Here is a 23,377-nt window from a genome sequence, read left to right as displayed (position 1 = left end):
TAAAAAAGTCATACATCATTATATGATAGAGCGTCATAAGCAGTGCATTCTTGAAGCATACATAAATGGCTGAGAAGAAGAAATTCCATCAATATTCAAATAAATACTTGAAATATGGATTTATCCTTCTCCTACAAAGGATAAGCTTCCCTTGTGCCTCATTTGTGAAAAGGCATTTTTAAATGAAGCTATTGAGACTGAGTGATCACCTTGCAAAAATGCATTCAGACAAAGTAGGTAAGCCCATTTCATTTTTCCAAGGTTTAAAGTCAAAGTTTGAGAACCGCAGCACTGTAGGCAAGCTATTTGGAAAATCTGCTCTCAATGCTGACAAAGGCCTCCTTGCTTCTTATAAAGTCTCTTTATTAATAGTGCAATGTGGCAAATCACATACTATTGGGGAAACACTTGTGTTACCCGCAGTTAAAGAGATTGTCAGTACTATGCTGGGGCTGTCATGGTGAAATCGATTCTTTTGAGTAATGACACCGTTTCAAGAAGAATTGATGAGATGGCTGCTGATGTGGAAGAAACGTTTTTGGACATCTCTAGGAGATGTCTGTAGCTCCGCCTCCCTCTGTCTCCTTGCTATGGGGGATTCCTTCAGCCCCGCAGCAGTTTCCAAACAAAAGGCAAATATTAAAACTAATTCCAACTAGAATAAAACACACTGTTGTGCAAATAAATGATGATTTCGGTCTTAAGTTAATCTTTTTATCCAGTCATCTTCATCCAGTTTGTGGGGGTCTCAGAGCAGAGATATCAATGGTTGTCTTTGTTCTAATCTATATGCATTGGATTGTTCGCTCCCATGAATTGCTGCTGATGACATAACTGTATAGAGGGATTTAACACATTGTATTTGAGGCTGTGCCCAATATGCACAACCCATTTAGGCGAAAGTCCATCGTTATTCTTTCATGATTGTTTCAGTAATACTACACCGGGAAATCCCCTCTTTATGTATTTTTACCTCCTCATCCTTTGTTATGCAGCCCATCTGTGCGGCACACGTGTCGCCCCAGGGATGACAAAGGGAGGCCCCTCCCTCTAGATACCTAGATACAGCAGTAGCTAATGTGGGCAGCATCTAAAGGGATTAAAAAACATAGATTGGAGTTATGTCCGATCTTAGACATTGCAGCGGAATGTCAGCTGTATGTTACAGCCATCACTCATTGCGGATGGCTCAGGCACAGCTCAGCCATTGAATCTGACTTGAAAACACCACTAAAATGGATGATGTACAGTTACATCCATTTGCAGAAAGGTGTTACATTTGTTTTTCCGCATAGGTTTTACGGCACGTTTTGCCTTACAATACGGATATCATATACTGACTGGCATATGAAAGTGTGCTTAAAAGGGTAACTAAAGTCTTCTAAAACTTTTGGCATGTCATGATGTCAGCCATTTCCATTATTTCTCTTTAGTGGAGTACAGGCTCCATAGAAAGTCTATGGAATATATACACTGCTTGCCATGACAGCTGAAGAGGCATAGAGCTCAGACGAGTCCTTCTTTCTGATCGTCTTAGCAGCCAGACCACCCTAGACCTCAACTTCTGCATTTCGCTACGACATGTTAAAGCGTCAAAAAAAATGTAGTTGTACTTTTCATAAAGTATAAAATAATATCCATAATGTGGTTCAATTTTCACTATATATGCTTTGAGACAAAAACTGTGGGTTTAATCTCAATATAGATGGCCATTACACAAGAGTGTATGTAAGGAAATTGCCTCTCCACTGCATTGCCTCTCCTATGACAGAGTTGTACCCCATAATTTACCCATTGGGAAATGTTGGTGGAATTCATTAACAGTCTAATATGTACAGGAACAGATCAACTGTATTTTAATATGCCCTATTAAACCCATTTGATCTTCTGTTTCCCTCGAGAGATAATGAGCATCAGACATAAAGGCCCATTTACATGTAAAGATAATTGTTCAAAAGATAGGTTTTGAGCAATTGTTTTGTAAAAACTGCTAATGGACACTAATGTCCATTAGCAGTTTATCACCTTCATTTGCATGTAAATGAGCCTCCTGGACGTGTGTGCAGAGAACAGCAGGTGGTCTGTTCTCTGCATTCGGCTCCTTTATTCTGCTGCAGGCTTTCTGCTGAATACAATGTAGTCAGTGCTCCTGTGAAGAATACAGCACCATGGACAGCAAACACAGCATGCATGTTATCTTCTCTCCAGCAGAAGGATGGATTTTATGTTCATCTAAAAATCATTGTTCAACTGAAGAGTCAAAGATTGGAGCATTTACATACAATGATTCACTCTTGGCTTTTGAGCGATAATTGTTGCGTGTAAATGGGCCTTAAGAGTGCCCAGGTTGAATGTACATGTTTATTCAGGTAACATAGCTTTTAGCTAAATTGATTATCTAGTGCTATCCTGAAGACAGTGACATGTGAATGGCCTATAGAATTTTTATTCTTAGATTTTGAAGGAGTGCCTGAGTCTTGGTTCATACCAGCACTTTGGGGTTCCACTATTGGACTTCATCAAAAATCAAATAACGGAAACAATGTACAAGCTGCAACGGCTCAAGACAGTGCATTATAATTGGGTCAGCCAGCCTCTCAGCATGTCCTTTGGCACAACATTCAATAATTGCTACGATGATATAACAGAAAACGAGAAGGCACTTTGTAATATATGCAAAACTGAAAGATTATATTGTATAAATAGACTTAACGTACATTCACCGTACCAATTTCCATTTAATTTGAGTAAAAATAACCACACAACTGAGGAACAAAGATTCCCAGCCAGAGAATCCAGGATTAACAAAAAGGCCAACAAAAAAAACTCAGCAAGAAGCTTACTCAGTGCAATAGTGAAAATTACTCAGTGAAATAGAGTGAAAAGTCTAGGAGTCTTCAAAGCAGACTCACCTACCCAGGGGCGTAACTAAAGACTCAGGGGCCTGGGTGCAAAAGTTCAGCTCGGACCCCATCACACCCCACACCTAAACCACATTGCATACAGATGTAAAACAAATTTACATACATGATCTAGCCCCTTGGCATAAACTTTCCAAACATAACTTATTTCCTAGACTACATGAAAATTTGTTTGTAGCCCCTTAGGCTGTGTTCACGTTTTTTGTTGCATTTTTGAACCACAATTGAAAAAAAAGAACTGCAAGCGGTATTCAAAAACCATATGTGTTTTTAAGAAATTGCAAATAATATTAAAAACTGCATGTAGACTTAAACATAACATGGAATCTTTTTAAAACCGCATACATGTTTTTGATGCAATTTTTTAATTATGTGTAAAATGTGCAATCCTATATAAGAAATATAATTATATATGAACAGCTGAGATAAGTCATACATCTCCCTGTATATAGTGATATGGACCAAGTACCCAGGGTACATCAGCATGGTCCATATTAGTACGTACAGGAAATATATATACATATATAAGAGATGTATATACATTTCCTGTATATAGTGATATGAACCATCGTAAAAAAAAAATATACATATTATATATATATAAATATATATTATATACACACACATATATACACAGCTGGTATAAGTCATACATCCTCCTGTATATAGTGATATAGAGTATTCTAGTATAACTTGGGTATCTCATGTATGTAATTATATATGTACAGCTGGTATAACTTACACCAGCTATACATATATGATTAAATACAGCACATACCTCGGATACACAGCGAGGTCACCGCTCCCCTCTTCGCTATCTCAAAATATTCACTGGGTATATCCCTTAAAATATAACTTTTATTAATCAATAAATATAAAATGATTGGGCCTCACAAAAAACAGACAAACTGGAACTAACAAACACAGAGCAAGAATTTTAAACCCTGGAAAAGGACCAGAGAAAATATATGCAATTGACACCTCTATTACAATGCAGAAGTATCCTGCAACGTGAGACACTCTAATGCACTCTTTTTCAGTCACCATTGGGGATGGATGTCACCCAATAAAGATTAGAGGACCATATTAGGATGCGTCCTTCACAAAAAGATGAAAGGAGGATGATCGTTCCATCAAGGTAAGTGGTTTACGGAACACCTCCAATGGTGACGTATATTCGGGCTCCTATTGTGTCTCATCAACAAGGATCAGAATTATTAGAGGTGAAATGACAAGAGGCCACCAGGCCTATGTCTTCTTAGTACACAAACCCTCTTAAATAAGAGATAAAATCTGGTTCTTGACCAGGTAACTGCCCTATCTGGATAATAGCACCGGGCTAAAGATGCTGAAGCAGTAGGACACCAGCAGCAGCCTATGATAGGTCCTTGTCCGTGATGAAAAAAGAACTGTATATAGTTTCGTTTAGAATGGACAAACCACAAGCAAAGCTTCTGCTGATGCCCCCCGAGAAAAAATACACAAGTGGCTGATAGATTATCAACCACAGGTTATCAATCAATGAAGAATCAAATTCTGCTAGAAATAACCAGAGAACCACCATTAAGGTACTGATGCGTTCTCATGCAGAATATAGCTTCAATAACCATTCAGGACGAGATTCAGAAAAACCTTCTGAGAGAATTATTAATGCAGAAATGGTTCGTACTGGTTCAACGCGTTTCTGTCATACACAGACTCATCAGGAACCGTAATCTATGATGGTGTCATCAAACACGAAATTGTCCTTGGTAGTTATAACGTTTCTCTAATCTATGATACAAAGGTGCCATACACTGAAAATAATGCTGTTATCAGGCAATGAATATGAAACCCTGAAATTCCCTAAGTAGTTAAGTCCTCCTAGATGAGAAAGGGAGGAATTCGCTCCTCTAGATAAACCTAACCAGATTAAAAGGGACACTAAATAGAAGATAACGCGTCCCAAATAACCCAAAAATTGATTAAACCCCTAAAAAAAGGGGAGTTTTGGGATAGAAATGACAAACTGGGAACAATAGCCACAGAAAACCAGCAACCCCACGATATGTGGAGAAAGCTTCTAACAAAAAGGTAAACCCTAATCCGGTAGGAGACAGAGCAAAAAGTTGGAAGAAAAGAGTGAGAACAGCAGCTCCTGTCTTGATGGTAGACAGGAGGGCTATCAGACACCACCGGCCGGACCAATCACATGGCTGAAGTGCACTAATAAACTGCAGTTATGACAAATCACAACTGCAGTCACTCGGTGGAAGGTACGACTGCACTCTGGGGGAGTCTGCAGTGCAGAATTGGTTGCCCCAAGTGATGGCCTTCCCGTCCCCGAGCGTCACCCAGAGCCGGCCTGTGGGCTGCAGTGATATGATAGTATATGGCAGGGGCTCCGTGTGCCCCCCCTAGCCAAGGAGCTGGGTCACAATTACAAGCCCCTGCAACCCCTAGCCATATGCCAGTGCACGTACACACTACATCAAGCAAGCCAATTAACGCAAAAAAACGCAATAAAAGTGATGAAAAAAGCTGTATGTACCCCATAAGGGTACCAATAAAACTACAAAAAAAAAAAAAAAAGAAGTTATTGCTTTTGAAAAGTGGAGATGAAAATCCTCCCCCCTACATGGAGATTATCAGTCTCCATGTAGTCTTGACACAAGAAATTTCAAACACCGCAACTCTGTGTCATAATCACTATGGCTTCTGCTATATGCAGGTTTATTTATTTCTATTATTGTAATAATAATAATCATTGCAAACGTACCCTCTACTTGCTGAATTCCAGAATCTGTAAGAATATTTCCATGAGATGTAGCCATCATCAAGCGTGCTCGAGTTCTACTAGACCTTCCAGATGGCATTGCATGCGGAGGTGGCTGAGGGGTTTTTGGTGTCATATCATCATTAGTTTCTGGAGACGGAAGTTTAGGCTTCTATAAAATAAAATGGCACACTCTTTAAACACATGCCTGAATCTATGTTGAGGCACTACATTGTAGTCTTCAGGTTTAATGCATACAGTTCCCGCTGTTAGAGACGCACAGCACCAACAGTAGGCCCAGAATATGCCAGTGAATAGAGGGCCAGGTCTAGCTTAAAGCCGGCTGCACACGGCCGCCCGTCACGGCGCCCCCCAGAGTCCCCAATACTTACCTCTGGATCCGGAGTCTTCCATCCCGCATTACGCTTCGGCGCGCATGCGCAATAGAGCGCGTGATGCGCGCACAGCGTCATGTGACGCGCCGGCCACGTCATATGACACGCCCACAGCATCACATGACGCGGCTGGCGGTGGGCGGAGCAGCGGTTTCACGCTATCTTCCGCTGTGCTACAGCGGAAGATAGCGTGACGGACAGCTTCCATTGACTGCAATGGAAGCCGTCCGCGCGTACACCCGCGGCAAATAAAGCATGCCGCGGGTGAGGACGGGTGATTTTACGGTGCGGAATTCCACCGCGGAAGCATTGTGCTATTAGGTTCAATAGAACCTAATAGCTGCGGGGAACGCGGCGGATTTCCGTCCGTGGGGAGGAGCCCTAACAGTGCATCCAACTGGGTCAAATATATCTCCTTAGCCCATGTGGGCCATCAATGTAAGACAAGTGCACACAGAGTATGTGTACATGGCAAAATCCACAGTGGATTGTTCTGTGCAGATTCCACCTCTAAAACCTCACTAGAGATCTGCAGGCTAAAAAAAAACACGTTTTTCTGCAGAATATTTTGCCCCAGATCTACACTGGATTTAGTTTTGTGAATGGGCAAAATCCACTTATGAAATTTCCGACGCGGATCCACATTAAGAAGTGACATAAAATTCCACAGACAGATGTTGCCTATTCACAGAGCTAAATCCTTGTGTGGATCCGCAGCAAGACATGCAGCAGAAATACACAGCTTTAGGATTTATGCTGTGGATTGTACTATGTGCACACATGCTAAAAGAGGAAAACATCGTAATGGACGCCCCCTTCAAGGGCATTGGGGTTTTTTCATTAAGTTCTATAGTGCTGTGGACAACATACTCTCCTGAAAATGATCTTAAGAAATACTTTCTTACTTTCTAGTCTTCTTTATTCCCCCACACAATCCACTTACTTCCTCAGAAAAGCAGGTGGTCTGTGGTTACCTGATGCTGTGTTGTCATGCGTGGAGGTAAGTGACTCAAAAATAGTGCATTGTTAAAAATAATCACATGTACAAAGATCTTAATTTTTTTTTTTAACCTCTTGCATCACTTTAGCACTATTTAACCTTCTTGGAAATACACTTTTATATTAGTTTTATAGTTATGCTTGGTGACCCGTTCTATGGTATGCATGTCTGAGCCATGAAAAAGTCCTTGAATTCTTTAATACAGGATTATGCCATTTTAACGCACTCCATTTTTAAAAGGACACAAGTTTCCTTATTAATTTACAAAAGACTTTTGTTACATGGTGGGTATAACCACAGATACCTAAGGATAGATGTGAATGCATACGGCATTCTGATTAAGCTATACCTGGACTTCATGAATTATTCTTACCATCCCATAACTGTATTGCACTACAAAGATAGAGGAGCAGAGGCATTCCATTATCCATTCTGCAAGCTATACATAAACTAAAGAAATGTAGGAAAAAATTGCTCTTTGTTTTCTAGGATCCTGTATTGAATAGAGGGGCCTGTGTCTGCAGCAGTTCTCCTTTTCATTAAGGTTCACAGAAAGGCTAATATACAGAGTATGGGAATTTACTTACAGCTGTCTTGGAGGCCAGAAAAAGAGGCTGCTAATGTAGATTATGATATTATGAGTTAAGGTAAACCATGCAAGATGTTAATTCCTAAATAAAGTGATAGGCATACTTTACCTTGAGGGAGCTTTCAAACTATTTTAGAACATATTATGGACCTCTTCTTAGAGGGCTGCCTCCATGGGTTACTTGTCGATTTCAACAAAAGGAGTCGAAATTCACCTATTAAATTCCCTCTGATCTTAATGACTGCACTGGCCTTACCGTTCGTACCGCATTGGTAAGAACGGCATGTAAACAGCTATGCTCAGCGGTGAGAGGACACTGGAGTGGCAGGGAACAGAGTGATGGCGGAAGCCAACAAGTGAGTGAGTATAGACTATTATATTCTCAGAAGTCACCGACTTTTTTTAAATTTATTTTAGCCACTGGACAACTCTTTTAAGTTATCACTAAAGTGGCTCAAGATTCAGTTTTGACATAGACTTGTGAAATTAAATTATACAGTCAGAAGAGAAAGACGCCGTGGTACAAGGAGCACAAACCTGTGGTCCCACATGAACCAACCCAGCTTTGTGACGTTGCAGCTAAAAGTGACCTGCAGGCTCTTTCAGACGGGCCAGAAGATTTTCTTGAGCCACCACTTGTTATTGATCAATCACTCAAGAGACCCTGTCCTGAAAGGATATCTGGGGAATAAGAGACCAGCTAATTTCCCCATCTACTCTTCTTGTCTACAGACATAGCAGCTTGGTATATATGCTGCACTCACGGCAAGAACTCTGCTTCTGTTCACGCAAATCCCTTCACTTGCCCATTTAAACAAGCATACATATTAATCACCAATGGTGGGACAACTGAAAATCAGAGATGCAGCTTGCAGAGGGGAAAATTTCTAATAAATGTCATGTAATGGCCAGAAATAGTATCATTTCTAGAGTAAACATATGGTAGTTTATTCTGAAAAGTTAGGTATGCTTTAACTCCTTCATGACACGGCCCTTTTCCCCCCCCCATTTTCATTGTTTCCTCCCCCCGTTAAAAAAATAACTCCTTTATTTATCTATCGACGTCGCTGTATGAGGGCTTGTTTTTTGCGGGACGAGTTGTAGTTTTTAATGGTGCTATTTAATGTACCATATAATGTACTGAAAAACTTTTACAAATTCTAAGTGGAGTAAAATGAAAAAAAATTGACATTTCGCCACCCTTCAGTGCGTTTTGTTTCTACGGCGGACAAACTGCAACAAAAACGACATGATAACTTTATTCTATGGGTCAGTATGATTACTACGATACCAAACTTGTATAGTTTTTTTTTTTTACTATACCCTTTAGTATGAGAATTGACAGCGGCATTTAAAGGGTTAATAGCCGCAAGATCATCCGAAAGGCCGATCGCGGCTATTGCCCGTGGGTGTCAGCTGTAGTAAACAGCTGACGCCTGCGCTGTATGCAGAGAGGTCGCCCCGCGACCTCTCTGCATACATACCCCGACGCTCGTGGACGTAAATGTACGTCCTAGAGCAGGAAGGGGTTAAAAACACAAACAAATCAGCCACAATTATAGCTGGCTTCCAATCTCTTCTTTATTTAAAGAGACTGTCAGCTACTCTTGGGCCTATATGTTAAGCTTATGGGCTGAAAGTAGCAGACATGCCAAGTCTGGGGACATCAGTTGTATACTTATCTTCCCTCACCGTCAGTTCTCAAATCCGGTAATGTAATGCATTCCGTGGACTACAGAGGCATGTGGTTCATAGTCCTCTCATTCTATGCACACATGTAGTCTGCCAAAGCCTTCAGCGGTGGACTTGACGGCGGACACCAAGGGCAGTATAGGGAAAGTAAGTATAAATCTTACATCCCTGGATTCAGTGTGTCAGCTACATTGAGCCCTATAAGCCTAGCTAGAAGTAGCTGACAAAATTCCCATTAAGAGATTTGTATAAGGTTTGTAAATATTAGGCTATAGTTATCCCCTTAGTGACCGTCGATATGCCTTTTGACAGCTGGCATCGGCGGCCTATGTATGAAGAGAGATCTCTCTTCATACAACGAGGGTGCTGGCTGTTTCTTACAGCCAACACCCTCCTGCAACAGCTCCTATGACGGCTCATCAGAGCTGTTAACCCTTTAAATGCTGCTGTCAATCCTAACAGCGGCATTTAAATCCCCTGAACAATGTTCGGGGGACCCGTATGGCCCCCCCCCATGATGAGATTGCAGGGAGCCGTGCGAGAGTCATGATAGCCGGGAGCCTTCTAAAAAGGCCACAGGGCTGACATGGTAGAATGCCTATCAAGCCATGCCCGTGGGGCGGCTTGATAGACTGACTGCTCAATCGCAGTATGATGTAATGCTATGGCATTACATAATACTGCAGGAGTGATCAAAGCATCGCAAATTGTTGTCCTCTCTGGCGACTAAAAAAAAAATAATTTATAATAAAAGAATCTAAATAATAAAACCAAAATACATCATTGGTATCGCTGCATCCGTAAAACTCTGATCTATCGAAGTAACACATTATTTATCCGGCACAGTGAACGTCGTCAGAAAAAATACAGAACGCCAGAAATGCGCTTTTTTGATCACCTCATCTCCAAGAAAAAAAGCAATAAAAAGCGATCAAAAAGTCGTATGTACTTCAGAATTGTACCAATGGAGACTACAGGACATCCCGCAAAAAATTAGCCCGATAGAAAGATTAAAAAAATTATTGTGCACAGAAGATGGTGGTAAAAAATAATTTTTAAAAATTAAATGTCTTTGAAAAAAAAAAAAAAAACAACTAGGACAGCAAAAAAACAAAACTATGTAAGTTTGGTATTGTAGAAATCATACTGACCCATAGAATAAAGTGATCATGTAATTTTTGTTGCAGTTTGCGTGCCATAACAAGACGCACCAAAAGTTGGCTGAAGGTCGTTTTCATTTTACTCCACTTAGAATTTTTTTAAAAAGTTTTTCAGTATCTTATATGGTACATTAAATACCATTGAAGCATGCAACTCAAAAATGGAAAAATGAAAAAAAAAAACTTGGTCACTAAGGGGTTATAGATAGAGATGAGCGAACGTACTCGTCCGAGCTTGATACTCGTTCGAGTATTAGCGTGTTCGAGATGCTCGTTACTAGAGGCGAGTACCACGCGATCTTCGAGTTACTTTCACTTTCATCTCTGAGACGTTAGCGTGCTTTTCTGGCCTATAGAAAGACAGGGAAGGCATTACAACTTCCCCCTGCGACGTTCAAGCCCTATACCACCCCCCTGCAGTGAGTGGCTGGCGAGATCAGGTGTCACCCGAGTATATAAATCGGCCCCTCCCGCGGCTCGCCACAGATGCATTCTGACAGAGATCAGGGAAAGTGCTGCTGGTGCCGGAGCTGCTATAGGGAGAGTGTTAGGAGTTAATTTAGTCTTCAAGAACCCCAACGGTCCTTCTTAGGGCCACATCTGACCGTGTGCAGTAGTGTGGAGGCTGCTTTTAGCAGTGTTGCACAATTTATTTTTTTTTGTATATCGGCCGTGCAGAGCATTGCGTCCGCAGTCTGCAGTCATTGTACAGAGTATAGGGCCAGTACTGGTGAGGCAGGGAAAGAGATATTCAGGCTATATAGGCAGTGGGCTTTTTCCAAAAAATTGGGGGAAAATACTATATTTGGGATGCCTGCGACCGTCTTCAGTTTACTGCGTGTCTGCTGGGGGTAGTAGTCCTAATTAATACGCAGCTAAGCGTTACAGCAGGCTTGCGCAAAATTGTTTCCTGGATCTGCTGTCTCTGTTACATGATCACCGTCATCCCGCCAGAGGGAAACAGTATACATAATATTATACGCTGCCTACAGTATCTATCTGCTGGGGGTAGTAGTCGTAATTAATACGCAGCTAAGCGTTACAGCAGGCTTGCGCAAAATTGTTTCCTGGATCTGCTGTCTCTGTTACATCAGCGCCGTCATCCCGCCAGAGGGAAAGAGTATACATAATATTATACGCTGCCTACAGTATCTATCTGCTGGTGGTAGTAGTCCTAATTAATACGCAGCTAAGCGTTACAGCAGGCTTGCGCAAAATTGTTCCCTGGATCTGCTGTCTCTGTTACATCAGCGCTGTCATCCCGCCAGAAGGAAACAGTATACATAATATTATACGCTGCCTACAGTATCTGTCTGCTGTATCAGCTCAGCATTTTAAAAAAATAGAAGCAAAATACTTAAGGCCTACTACTGGCCTTTGGCCACTTGACTGCTTCTGCGCTGTGAATTCCACTAGCTCAGTCATACGCACCTATGTCTCACTACAGGCGTGTGCAAAATTGTTTCCTGGCTCTGCTGTGCGTTCCGTAAGGGAAGTCAGCCTCCAACCACAGGCCAATAAGCGGCACATTTAATTACAGCGTTCTGTTTCTGCACTACTGGTAATACAGCATGCTGAGGGGTAGGGGTAAGGCCTAGAGGACGTGGACGCGGGCGAGGACGTGGAGGCCCAAGTCAGGGTGTGGGCACAGGCCGAGCTCCTGATCCAGGTGTATCGCAGCCGACTGCTGCGGGATTAGGAGAGAGGCACGTTTCTGGCGTCCCCACATTCATCTCACAATTAATGGGTCCACGCGGTAGACCTTTATTAGAAAATGAGCAGTGTGAGCAGGTCCTGTCGTGGATGGCAGAAAGTGCATCCAGCAATCTATCGACCACCCAGAATTCTGCGCCGTCCACTGCTGCAACTCTGAATCTTCTGGCTGCTGCTCCTCCTTCCTCCCAGCCTCCTCACTCCATTACAATGACACATTCTGAGGAGCAGGCAGACTCCCAGGAACTGTTCCCGGGCCCCTGCCCAGAATGGCCAGCAATGGTTCCTCTCCCACCGGAGGAGTTTGTCGTGACCGATGCCCAACCTTTGGAAAGTTCCCGGGGTCCGGGGGATGAGGCTGGGGACTTCCGGCAACTGTCTCAAGAGCTTTCAGTGGGTGAGGAGGACGATGACGATGAGACAAAGTTCTCTATCACTCAGATAGTAGTAATTGGAGTAAGTCCGAGGGAGGAGCGCACACAGGATTCCGAGGAAGAGCAGCAGGACGATGAGGTGACTGACCCCACCTGGTTTGCTACGCCTACTGAGGACAGGTCTTCAGAGGGGGAGGCAAGTGCAGCAGCAGGGCAGGTTGGAAGAGGCAGTGCGGTGGCCAGGGGTAGAGGCAGGGCCAGACCGAATAATCCACCAACTGTTTCCCAAAGCGCCCCCTCGCGCCATGCCACCCTGCAGAGACCGAGGTGCTCAAAGGTCTGGCAGTTTTTCACTGAGAGTGCAGACGACCGACGAACAGTGGTGTGCAACCTCTGTCGCGCCAAGATCAGCCGGGGAGCCACCACCACCAGCCTGCGCAGACATATGATGGCCAAGCACCCCATAAGGTGGGACGAAGGCCGTTCACCGCCTCCGGTTTGCACCCCTGCCTCTCCCCCTGTGCCCCAACCTGCCACTGAGATCCAACCCCCCTCTCAGGACACAAGCACTACCGTCTCCTGGCCTGCACCCACACCCTCACCTCCGCTGTGCTTGGCCCCATCCACCAATGTCTCTCAGCGCACCGTCCAGCCGTCGCTAGCGCAAGTGTTGGAGCGCAAGCGCAAGTACGCCGCCACGCACCCACACGCTCAAGCGTTAAACGTGCACATAGCCAAATTTATCAGCCTGGAGATGCTGCCGTATAGGGTTGTGGAAACGGAGGCTTTCAAAGGTATGATGGCGGCGGCTGCCCCGCGCTACTCAGTTCCCAGTCGCCACTACTTTTCCCGATGTGCCGTCCCAGCCCTGCACGACCACGTCTCCCGCAACATTGTACGCGCCCTCACCAACGCGGTTACTGCCAAAGTCCACTTAACAATGGACACGTGGACAAGCACAGGCGGACAGGGCCACTATATCTCCCTGAGGGCACAATGGGTGAATTTAGTGGAGGCTGGGACAGAGTCAGAGCCTGGGACCGCTCACGTCCTACCCACCCCCAGAATTGCGGGCCCCAGCTCGGTGGTGGTATCTGCGGCGGTGTATGCTTCCTCCACTAAACCACCCTCCTCCTCCTCCTTCTCCTCCTCCGCAACCTCTGTCTCGCAATCAAGATGTGTCAGCAGCAGCACGTCGCCAGCAGTCGGTGTCGCGCGGCACGGCAGCACAGCGGTGGGCAAGCGTCAGCAGGCCGTGCTGAAACTACTCAGCTTAGGAGAGAAGAGGCACACGGCCCATGAACTGCTGCAGGGTCTGACAGAGCAGACCGACCGCTGGCTTGCGCCGCTGAGCATCCAACCAGGCATGGTCGTGTGTGACAACGGCCGTAACCTGGTGGCGGCTCTGCAGCTCAGCAGCCTCACGCACGTGCCATGCCTGGCCCATGTCTTTAATTTGGTGGTTCAGCGCTTTCTGAAAAGCTACCCACGCTTGTCAGACCTGCTCGGAAAGGTGCGCCGGCTCTGCGCACATTTCCGCAAGTCCCACACGGACGCTGCCACCCTGCAACATCGGTTTCATCTGCCAGTGCACCAACTGCTGGCAACGTGTCCACACGGTGGAACTCTACGCTCCACATGTTGGCCAGGCTCTATGAGCAGCGTAGAGCTATAGTGGAATACCAACTCCAACATGGGCGGTGCAGTGGGAGTCAGCCTCCTCAATTCTTTACAGAAGAGTGGGCCTGGTTGGCAGACATCTGCCAGGTCCTTGGAAACTTTGAAAAGTCTACCCAGATGGTGAGCGGCGATGCTGCAATCATTAGCGTCACCATTCCTCTGCTATGCCTCTTGAGAAGTTCCCTGCAATGCATGAAGGCAGACGCTTTGCGCTCGGAAACAGAGCCGGGGGAAGACAGTATGTCGCTGGATAGTCAGAGCACCCTCCTGTCTATATCTCAGCGCATTGAGGAGGAGGAGGAGCATGAGGAGGAGGGGGAAGAGACAGCTTGGCCCACTGCTGAGGGTACCCATGCTGCTTGCCTGTCATCCTTTCAGCGTGTATGGCCTGAGGAGGAGGAGGAGGATCCTGAAAGTGATCTTCCTAGTGAGAACAGCCATGTGTTGCGTACAGGTACCCTGGCACACATGGCTGACTTCATGTTAGGATGCCTTTCTCGTGACCCTCGCGTTACATGCATTCTGGCCACTACGGATTACTGGGTGTACACACTGCTCGACCCACGGTATAAGGAGAACGTTTCCACTCTCATACCCGAAGAGGAAAGGGGTTCGAGAGTGATGCTATACCACAGGACCCTGGCGGACAAACTCATGGTAAAATTCCCATCCGACAGCGCTAGTGGCCGAAGGCGCAGTTCCGAGGGCCAGGTAGCAGGGGAGGCGCAGAGATCAGGCAGCATGTACAGCACAGGCAGGGGAACTCTCTCTAAGGCCTTTGACAGCTTTATGGCTCCCCAGCAAGACTGTGTCACCGCTCCCCAGTCAAGGCTGAGTCGGCGGGAGCACTGTAAAAGGATGGTGAGGGAGTACGTAGCCGATCGCACGACCGTCCTCCGTGACGCCTCTGCCCCCTACAACTACTGGGTGTCGAAGCTGGAAACGTGGCCTGAACTCTCGCTGTATGCCCTGGAGGTGCTTGCTTGTCCTGCGGCTAGCGTCTTGTCGGAGAGGGTGTTTAGTGCGGCTGGGGGAATCATTACAGATAAGCGTACCCGCCTGTCAACCGACAGTGCCGACAGGCTTACACTCATGAAGATGAACAAAGCCTGGATTTCCCCAGACTTCTCTTCTCCACCAGCGGACAGCAGCGATACCTAAACAATACGTAGGCTGCACCCGCGGATGGAAGCATTGTTCTCTATCACCATCAAAAACGTGGACCTTTTAGCTTCATCAATCTGTGTATAATATTCATCCTCCTCCTCCTCCTCCTCCTCCTTAAACCTGACGTAATCACGCCGAACGGGCAATTTTTCTTAGGCCCACAAGGCTCAGTCATATAATTTTTGTAAACAATTTTTATACGTTTCAATGCTCATTAAAGCGTTGAAACTTGCACCTGAACAAATTTTTATTTTAACTGGGCTGCCTCCAGGCCTAGTTACAAATTAAGCCACATTAACCAAAGCGATTAATGGGTTTCACCTGCCCTCTTGGTTGGGCATGGGCAATTTTTCTGACGTACATTAGTACTGTTGGTACACCAATTATTTTGGGCCCTCGCCTACAGTGTAATCCAATTAATTTTTTGCCCACCTGCATTAAAGCTGACGTTACATCAGCTGTGCTGGGCACTGCAATGGGATATATTTATGTACCGCCGGTGGGTTCCAGGGAGCCACCCATGCTGTGGGTCCACAGGGAGTTGTAACTGCATGTGTCCACTTCTAAAGAACCCCAGTCTGACTGGGGCATGCAGTGTGGGCCGAAGCCCACCTGCATTAAACATGACATTACCTCAGCTGTGATGGGCAATGCAATGGGATATATTTATGTGCCGCCGGTGGCTTCCTGGCACCCACCCATGCTGTGGGTCCACATGGACTTCACAATAGGGAGTTGTACCTGCCTGTGTCTATGAATTAAAAACCCCGGTCAGGTTGGGGCATGCAGTGTGGGCCGAAGCCCACCTGCATTTAATCGGACGTTACCTCAGCTGTGATGGGCACTGCAATGGGATACATTAATGTACAGCCGGTGGGTTCCAGGGAGCCACCCATGCTGTGGGTGCACATGGAATTCCCATTGCGGAGTTGTACCTGCCTGTGACTATTTATAAAAAACCGCGGTCTGACTGGGGCATGCAGACACCTTGACAGAATGAATAGTGTGTGGCACATAGGTTCCCCATTGCTATGCCCACGTATGCAGCTCCTGATGGCGGTGGCACAGGATTATATTTCTCATTGCTTCTGTACAGCATTGTGGGCTATCGCCCCGCCCCTTTTACAGAGGGTCGCTGCCTAGCCGTGCCAACCCCCTGCAGTGTGTGCCTGCGGTTCCTCCTCATGGCAGACGCACTTATAAATAGACATGAGGGTGGTGTGGCATGAGTGCAGCTGAAGGCTGCGCAGGGACAGTTTGGTGTGCGCTGTGGACACTGGGTCGTGGGGGGGCGGGGATTTGGCAGCATGCAACCCAGGAGAAGTGGCAGCGGAGTGTCATGCAGGCAGTGATTGTGCTTTGTTGGAGGTAGTGTGGTGCTTAGCTAAGGTATGCATAAATAACCTGAAAGCGCTGCGGAATAAGTTGGCGCTATACAAATAAGATTTATTTTTATATACTCACATGTGGCAAAGGGATTAAACGTGTTCCAGACACCGGTCTTGAATCAGTAAATTCAAAGCTACAGGATTGCAGGCTAGGAAGAGAAGAAAGACGTGACTGCACATACCATGAGTGGAACTAATGTCAGAGTGAGGCTGGACACCCACTGGCGTTTTATTCTCTCTTGCGCTGCGAAAGCAAGTGAAAACACTCGCAGCGCAAGAAAGATGCCGGATGAGGCCGGGATATCGCCAGTCTTTTCAATGGGGCCAACAGCAGCAGAGCTAGCCCCATTGAAAAGATAGGGAGAACACCGCGGACTTCTGCCACAGCTGTCACAGCTGTGACAGAAGTCCGCGGTATTCTCCCTATCTTTTCAATGGGGCTAGCGCTGCTACCGCTGGCCCAATAGAAAAGACTGGCGATATCCCGGCCTCATCCTGACTTTTTTCTTGTGCTGCGAGGCGAGTGTTTTCGCTTGCTCTCGCAGCGTAATAGAGAAAAAAAACACCAGTGGGTGTCAGCCCTTATACAGAAGCATGTCACCTTCATTATAGAGCATTTCTATTTTATGACAAATTAGTTTAATATATTAGATGCATTATCAATTGTAATATTAATAAAATACAAATTTTATTACCCTTTATAGAACTGAAAAGGAGAAAAATATATATCAAATATAGATAATGTATATATAAACTATAAAATACTTAATTTGCATTGTAAAGGGGTTTTCCCCATGACTTAAAATTGCTTCACAACCACTCTATCCTTCCTCGTCCTGCTGATGAGGGCATGTGATTGCTGGGGCCTATCACTGCTCACAGCTCTGACGTTCCATAGCCAGTGATTGGCTGCAGGAGTCACATGTCCTGGTCAGCACCAATCGGGAAGGATAGAGTGGTTGTGAAGCAACTTTTAGTCATGGGAAAACCCCATTAAGCCAAGTATTACAATTTTAATGCGACAAATCACGTGCTACACATATAAACATTAACCCCTTAGTGATGAAGCCTGTTTGCGCCTTAGTGACGGAGCCAAATTTTGGAAATCTGACATGCGTCGTTCAACGTAGCATAACTCCGTAAAGGCTTTACATATCCAAGTGATTCTGAGATTGTTTTTTCGCCACATGTTGTACTTCATTTTGGTTGTAAAAAGAGACCGATATAATTTGTGTATATTTATTAAAAGCGCCAAAATTGGGAAAATGTTGAAAAAAATTGTCATTTTTTCACATTTTCAACTGTAATATCTCAAATATGTCCAAACATACTGTACAAATTTTTATAAGATATATATTTCCATCTGTTTACTTTATTCTGAATGCACACTTGAAAAACTTGTGTTTTTTTAACCATTTAAAGGACGTACAAATTTAACATTACTTTTCAGCATTTTGAGGAACACTTTGTTTTCCTGCACCAAGCCAAGTTTGCAAAGGCTCATTAGTGTCAGAATAATAGACACCCCCCCAAATGACCCCATTTTAAAAACTACACCCCTTAATGTATCCACTGAGGGGTGTCATGAGTATTTTGACCCCACAGTTTTTTTTCATGAATTAATTAAATTTAGAGGAGAAAAAATAAAATTTCATATTTTTGCAAATATGTCATTTTAAAGACATTTTTTTTCCTATAGTGCCCATGAAAATGAGGATTTACACCCCAAAATGGATACCCCCGTTTCTCCCGTGTTCAGAAATACCCATTGTGGCCCTAATCTTATGTCTGGATGCACAACGGGACCCAAAATGAAAGGAGTAGTCGGTGTCTTTCAGAACATAAATTTTGCTTGAAGGCGTTTTAGGCCCCATAGCACACATGTAGAGTTCTTGAGCGTCCAAAACCAAAGAGAACCCCGACAAATGACCCATTTTGAAAACTAGACCCCTTAAGGAATTTATCTAGGGTTGTACTGCCCATTTTGACCCCACGGTTTTTGAATGAATTCAAGCAAACCAAAAGGGAATAAAATGTGATTTTCGTTTTTTTGGCAATTCTGTCATTTTAAAAACTGCTTTTTTTGTACAGCACACACATGAATGAAGACTTGCACCCCAAAATAGATACCCCTGTTTGTCCCGTGTTCAGAGACATACCCATTGTGGCCCTAATCTTTTGTCTGGATGCACAACAGGGCCCAAAATGAAAGGAGGAGTAGTCGGTGACTTTCAGAACAGAAATTTAGCATGAAGGTGATTTAGGCCCCATAGCACACTTGTAGAGCCCTTGAGCGGCCAAAACGACAGAAAACCCCACAAATGACCCAATTTTGAAAACTAGACCCCCTAACAAATTTATCTAGGGGTGTACTGTGTATTTTTACACTACAATTTTTGAATAAATCTAAGCAAAGCAGTAGGAAAAAAAATTACAATTTTCATTTTTTTGGCAGTTGTATCAATTTAAAAACAGTTTTTTTTGTACAGCACACAAAGGGATGAAGACTTTCACCCCAAAATGGATACCCCTGTTCCCTAAATCTTAGATAAAAGTAATAATGTGAACTGTGTAGTATTTCCAAAGACAGGGGTAATTACGGTGGTTGGTTGGGATGGGTACATGGGGCAATAAAACCGGTATCCCCCCTTCTCTCGTGCTTTTTGGGGGGTATTTCTTGACCTCAGCGGGGGGTATGGGGTGTAAAAAGTGGCATTCCGTGAGTCTCCGTAAGCTTGATGAGGTGCTGCGGTCTCACACAGAAGGCGCTCAACAAGGTGGTCCTGGAACTGCAGGAAGGCAAACGTTCCCGGGGCTTCTTGTAAAATACGTATCACAGGTAGCGGTCTGAATAACGCCGGGCTCACGCAGCCGTAGGCGGAATCTGCTTGCGGAGGCCCGCAGCGGATCCCATCTGTGAGCCCGGCTGTGACCCTGCGTACGGCCGCGTAATGTACTGCGCATAACTGCCTACTCACACAGGCGGTCATGCGCAGTACTTTTTTCTTTGTTTGTTTTTCCCGCACCGTCGCTTAGCGATGACGCGGGTACCCACAGCCCGTATACAACGTAGTTGCGTATGGGCAGCGGGTATATCCGCGACCATGGAGCACAATGGGCTCTATGTTGCGGATATAAGCGGTAAAATAGAACATTCTGCGTTCTCTTTTCTGCGAGTGGATTACATAATTCCGACCCGCTAATGTGAGCGGAATTGTGTAATCCAATGCGATTGATCCGCGGAATCCGTAATTCCTATCCGGTCATGTGAGACTGGCCTAAGGTAGATCGCTACCTTTTTATCACGTGACCGGCGACCGCTCAACGAGGCCACCCGTCACTGCTCCAGGCTCTCGGCGACCATTGGTCGCCTGGGAGCAAGGAGATTTTAATTTTCCTGGGCTCCCCGACTCCTGCGCATGTGTCCGGTGTTTTACCGGCGGTCGCATGCGCAGAATCCGGGAAAGTTCATGGAGGAAGATCGCGTCGGGGTGCAAATACGGAGGCCTCCGGTAAAAAGTTTTATCTCCTCTCACTGATCGCATCAGTGAGGGGAGATGAACCTTCACCTTTTTTTTACTTTTACGTGATCACCATTATCCATTGGATAACGGCGAACACGTGATCAGGAACCGCTCACCGCGGCTCTCTGTGAAATCTCCAGACTCTCAGCTACGTTTTGTAGCCAGGAGCAGGGAGATTTTAAATTATCACAGCTTTTGCGCATGCGCCTGCCATTGTGGAGACGGCGGCGTGCGCAGAAGCTGGGGTAAGGTCCGCGGATAAATCCGCGGGCCTTAGACAGTCATTTCATCCTCCATCACAGATATGATCTGTGGGGGGAGATGAAATGCAAGCTTTTTTAACTTTTTTTAAAACTTTTTTCACTTTTTTTTTTTACTTTACATGATCACTGTCATCCATTGGATGACAGTGATCATGACCCTAGTGACATCTCTCTGCTCCTGGCTACACATGGCAGCCTGGAGCAGAGGGATTTTAAATTTCCCGGGGCTCGAGCCCCTCTGTGCACGCGCCCGATGTCAATCATCGGGCGCGCATGCGCAGACGGGCACTTCGGGTCCCGGGACATCGGAACATCGCAGAGGACCCGAGGTGAGTATTTTCAACTCCCCTCATGGATCCGATCCATGAGGGGAGGTGAAACTTTACTTTTTAAAAATTTTAAAACTTTTTCGCGATTGCCGCTATCCAATGGATAGCGGCGATCGCGTGCCCGGGGACCGCTCACAGCGGTCCCCGGTAACACCTCCTGGTTCCTGGCTACCTTCAGGAGCCGGGAACCAGGAGTTCTTAAATTTGCCGGGGGCTCCCGTCTGGCGCGCATGCGCAGAAGGCCAGCGGCGGGTCCGGGAGGACCAGATCTTCAGTGGGCAGCGGGGAGAAGGCGGGTGAGTATTTTCAGCTGCCCTGATGGATCGGATCCATCAGGGCAGCTGAATATCTAACTTTTTTCACTGTTTTATTTACTTTTTTGCGATCGGCGCTATCCATTGGATAGCGCCGATCACAATACCGGGGGGGACTGCCTGCATCCTGGGATGACAGCTCCATGCTGTCGGCTACCTGCGGGCATCGACAGCATGGAGCTGTCACGTCCTCAGGCAAGTGGGCATTAATCCAAAGAGGATGCATAAAACTACGTCCTCTAGGATTAAAGCCCACTTGCTGAGAACATAGTTTCCCGATGGGGCAGTCGTTAAGGGGTTAAAGAACGAAAATATGGAAACAGCCTGTACAGAAGGAAATTGAGTCTTTGCAGACCAACATTACAGAGCCAATGACCCTCTGTGTGCGGTTGTATTGTGGCTTCATATTCCTCAGACTTTTCTGTTGTATTCTGACTGAAAAATACCATTATGCCCCTCTATGGGTAATCAGAGGCATACAGAGATACACTAAGGCCATAGGTTTCTACAGAGGAAAAAAAAGGAGCATAAGAAAAAGAGGGAGGACATAACAGAAAAATAAATATATAAAACTATAACAGTAAATAGCCATGCTGCATTGCATAATATAACAGAAGATGCATAAGATACAAAGCAAATCGTAAAATAGAATTATCACAGCGACAGTCAGAGGATGGATTATATACCCACATTGAAAAGAAAATGATTGGACAATAACATTTATATATGCATACATGCCTCTAAGTAACTTCTGGGTTATAGAGATCCAGTTATAGGATAGCGTGCACAAGGCTTTATATTGACAAGTTTTTATGTATTAGCTATCTTATAAAAGACAGTCCATATGTGCTACATATACAGTACCTCAGGCTACTCTATCAATGGGGAACGATTTTTTTGATAGATTGAGGAAGGGACTGCGGTTATAAATATAGCACACCACCAAATTCAGATGCGATTTCAGCAATTTTCAACCAGTATGGAGAAGTAACAGAACATGTAATAATGAGAGCTGCTTACCATAAAAGTCTATGGAGAGAAGAGGGGAGAAGAGGAAGGAGCAGGAGATTAGCTACTATTTCTCGCATGCACAACATACAAAGGAAAGAGGAGGTCCGACTCCTCTAGCTCTATGTAGTACAAACTCAAAAGCAGTAGCAGCATGGAGGACATTATATAGCAGTACTGAGCAGTATATCTGCGAATCTAAGGCCCCCTGTCCACGGCCGTAATGGAATATCGCTAGCGATATTTCGCCTTGGGGGAGCAGGGGGAAGAGCTGTCAGTTCTCTGCGGTGAGCCTATCTGACAGATAGGCTCACCGTGGAAAATCGCGGCATGCCACAATTTGAATCCCGCGAGCTGAGAATCGCTATGATTCTCTGCTCGTGGACAGCAGGGCTGCGCTTACCATAGTAATGCCATGGAAAGCATGCACTGTGTTACTGATGGACGGATTATCGCTGCAGGAACCGCAATGAACTATTGCCCATGGACAGGCAGCCTAACAATGAAACTAATCATAGAATGGTAGAGTTGGAAGGGACCTCCAGGGTCATCAGGACCAACACACTGCTCAGTGCAGGATCACTAAATAATCCCAGACAGATGTCTGTCCAGCCTTTGTTTGAAGACTTCCATTGAAGGAGAACTCACCAAAAGCACTTATTAGGAGAGCTTTAAACTAGAACAGTATGGGAAGGGAAGTGAAAAGCCAGGTACAAATATACAGCTAATTAATTCATTTGAGAACCTCGCTATTAGAAGTGGAAAGAAAGAACAAAGACAAAAAAAAAAAAAAATCTGAAGGCAAGTAGAGGAGCAAGAGACACTGATCACAAACTAAAATGTTTCTACACAAATGCACAGAGCATGGGAAACATACAAGGAGAATTGGAGCTCCTAACACAGGAAGAGAAATATGATGTCATAGGCATCACAGAAACTTGGTGGAATGATACACATGATTAGAAAACAAGGCTTGAAATGTACAACTTATTTATAAGAAACAGATCTAAAAAGGGGGGAAGTGTTGCGTTGTATGTTAGGAAACAATACATCACCACCGAGATTCAAAACGGTTTGGGTAAGAATACAAGGAGAGCACAACAGA

General features: G+C 45.1%; 1 protein-coding gene across 2 annotated transcripts in view; it reads right to left on the bottom strand.

Moving 5' to 3' along the window:
- ARMC2 (armadillo repeat containing 2) overlaps positions 1 to 23,377 on the bottom strand; it is a 143,395-nt gene that overhangs the window by 97,883 nt on the left and 22,135 nt on the right. For both annotated transcript variants that reach the window (XM_066607512.1, XM_066607503.1), the window contains exons 3-4: positions 16,911 to 16,983; positions 5,680 to 5,848 (exon numbers count right to left, since the gene is read on the bottom strand). In XM_066607512.1, coding sequence (XP_066463609.1) covers positions 5,680 to 5,848; positions 16,911 to 16,983 — 242 coding nt within the window. The remainder of the gene's footprint in view (positions 1 to 5,679; positions 5,849 to 16,910; positions 16,984 to 23,377) is intronic.

Source organism: Eleutherodactylus coqui, chromosome 1 (genome assembly GCF_035609145.1).
Source record: "Eleutherodactylus coqui strain aEleCoq1 chromosome 1, aEleCoq1.hap1, whole genome shotgun sequence".
Lineage (NCBI taxonomy): Eukaryota > Metazoa > Chordata > Amphibia > Anura > Eleutherodactylidae > Eleutherodactylus > Eleutherodactylus coqui.
This window is presented reverse-complemented; position numbering and strand designations above follow the sequence as displayed.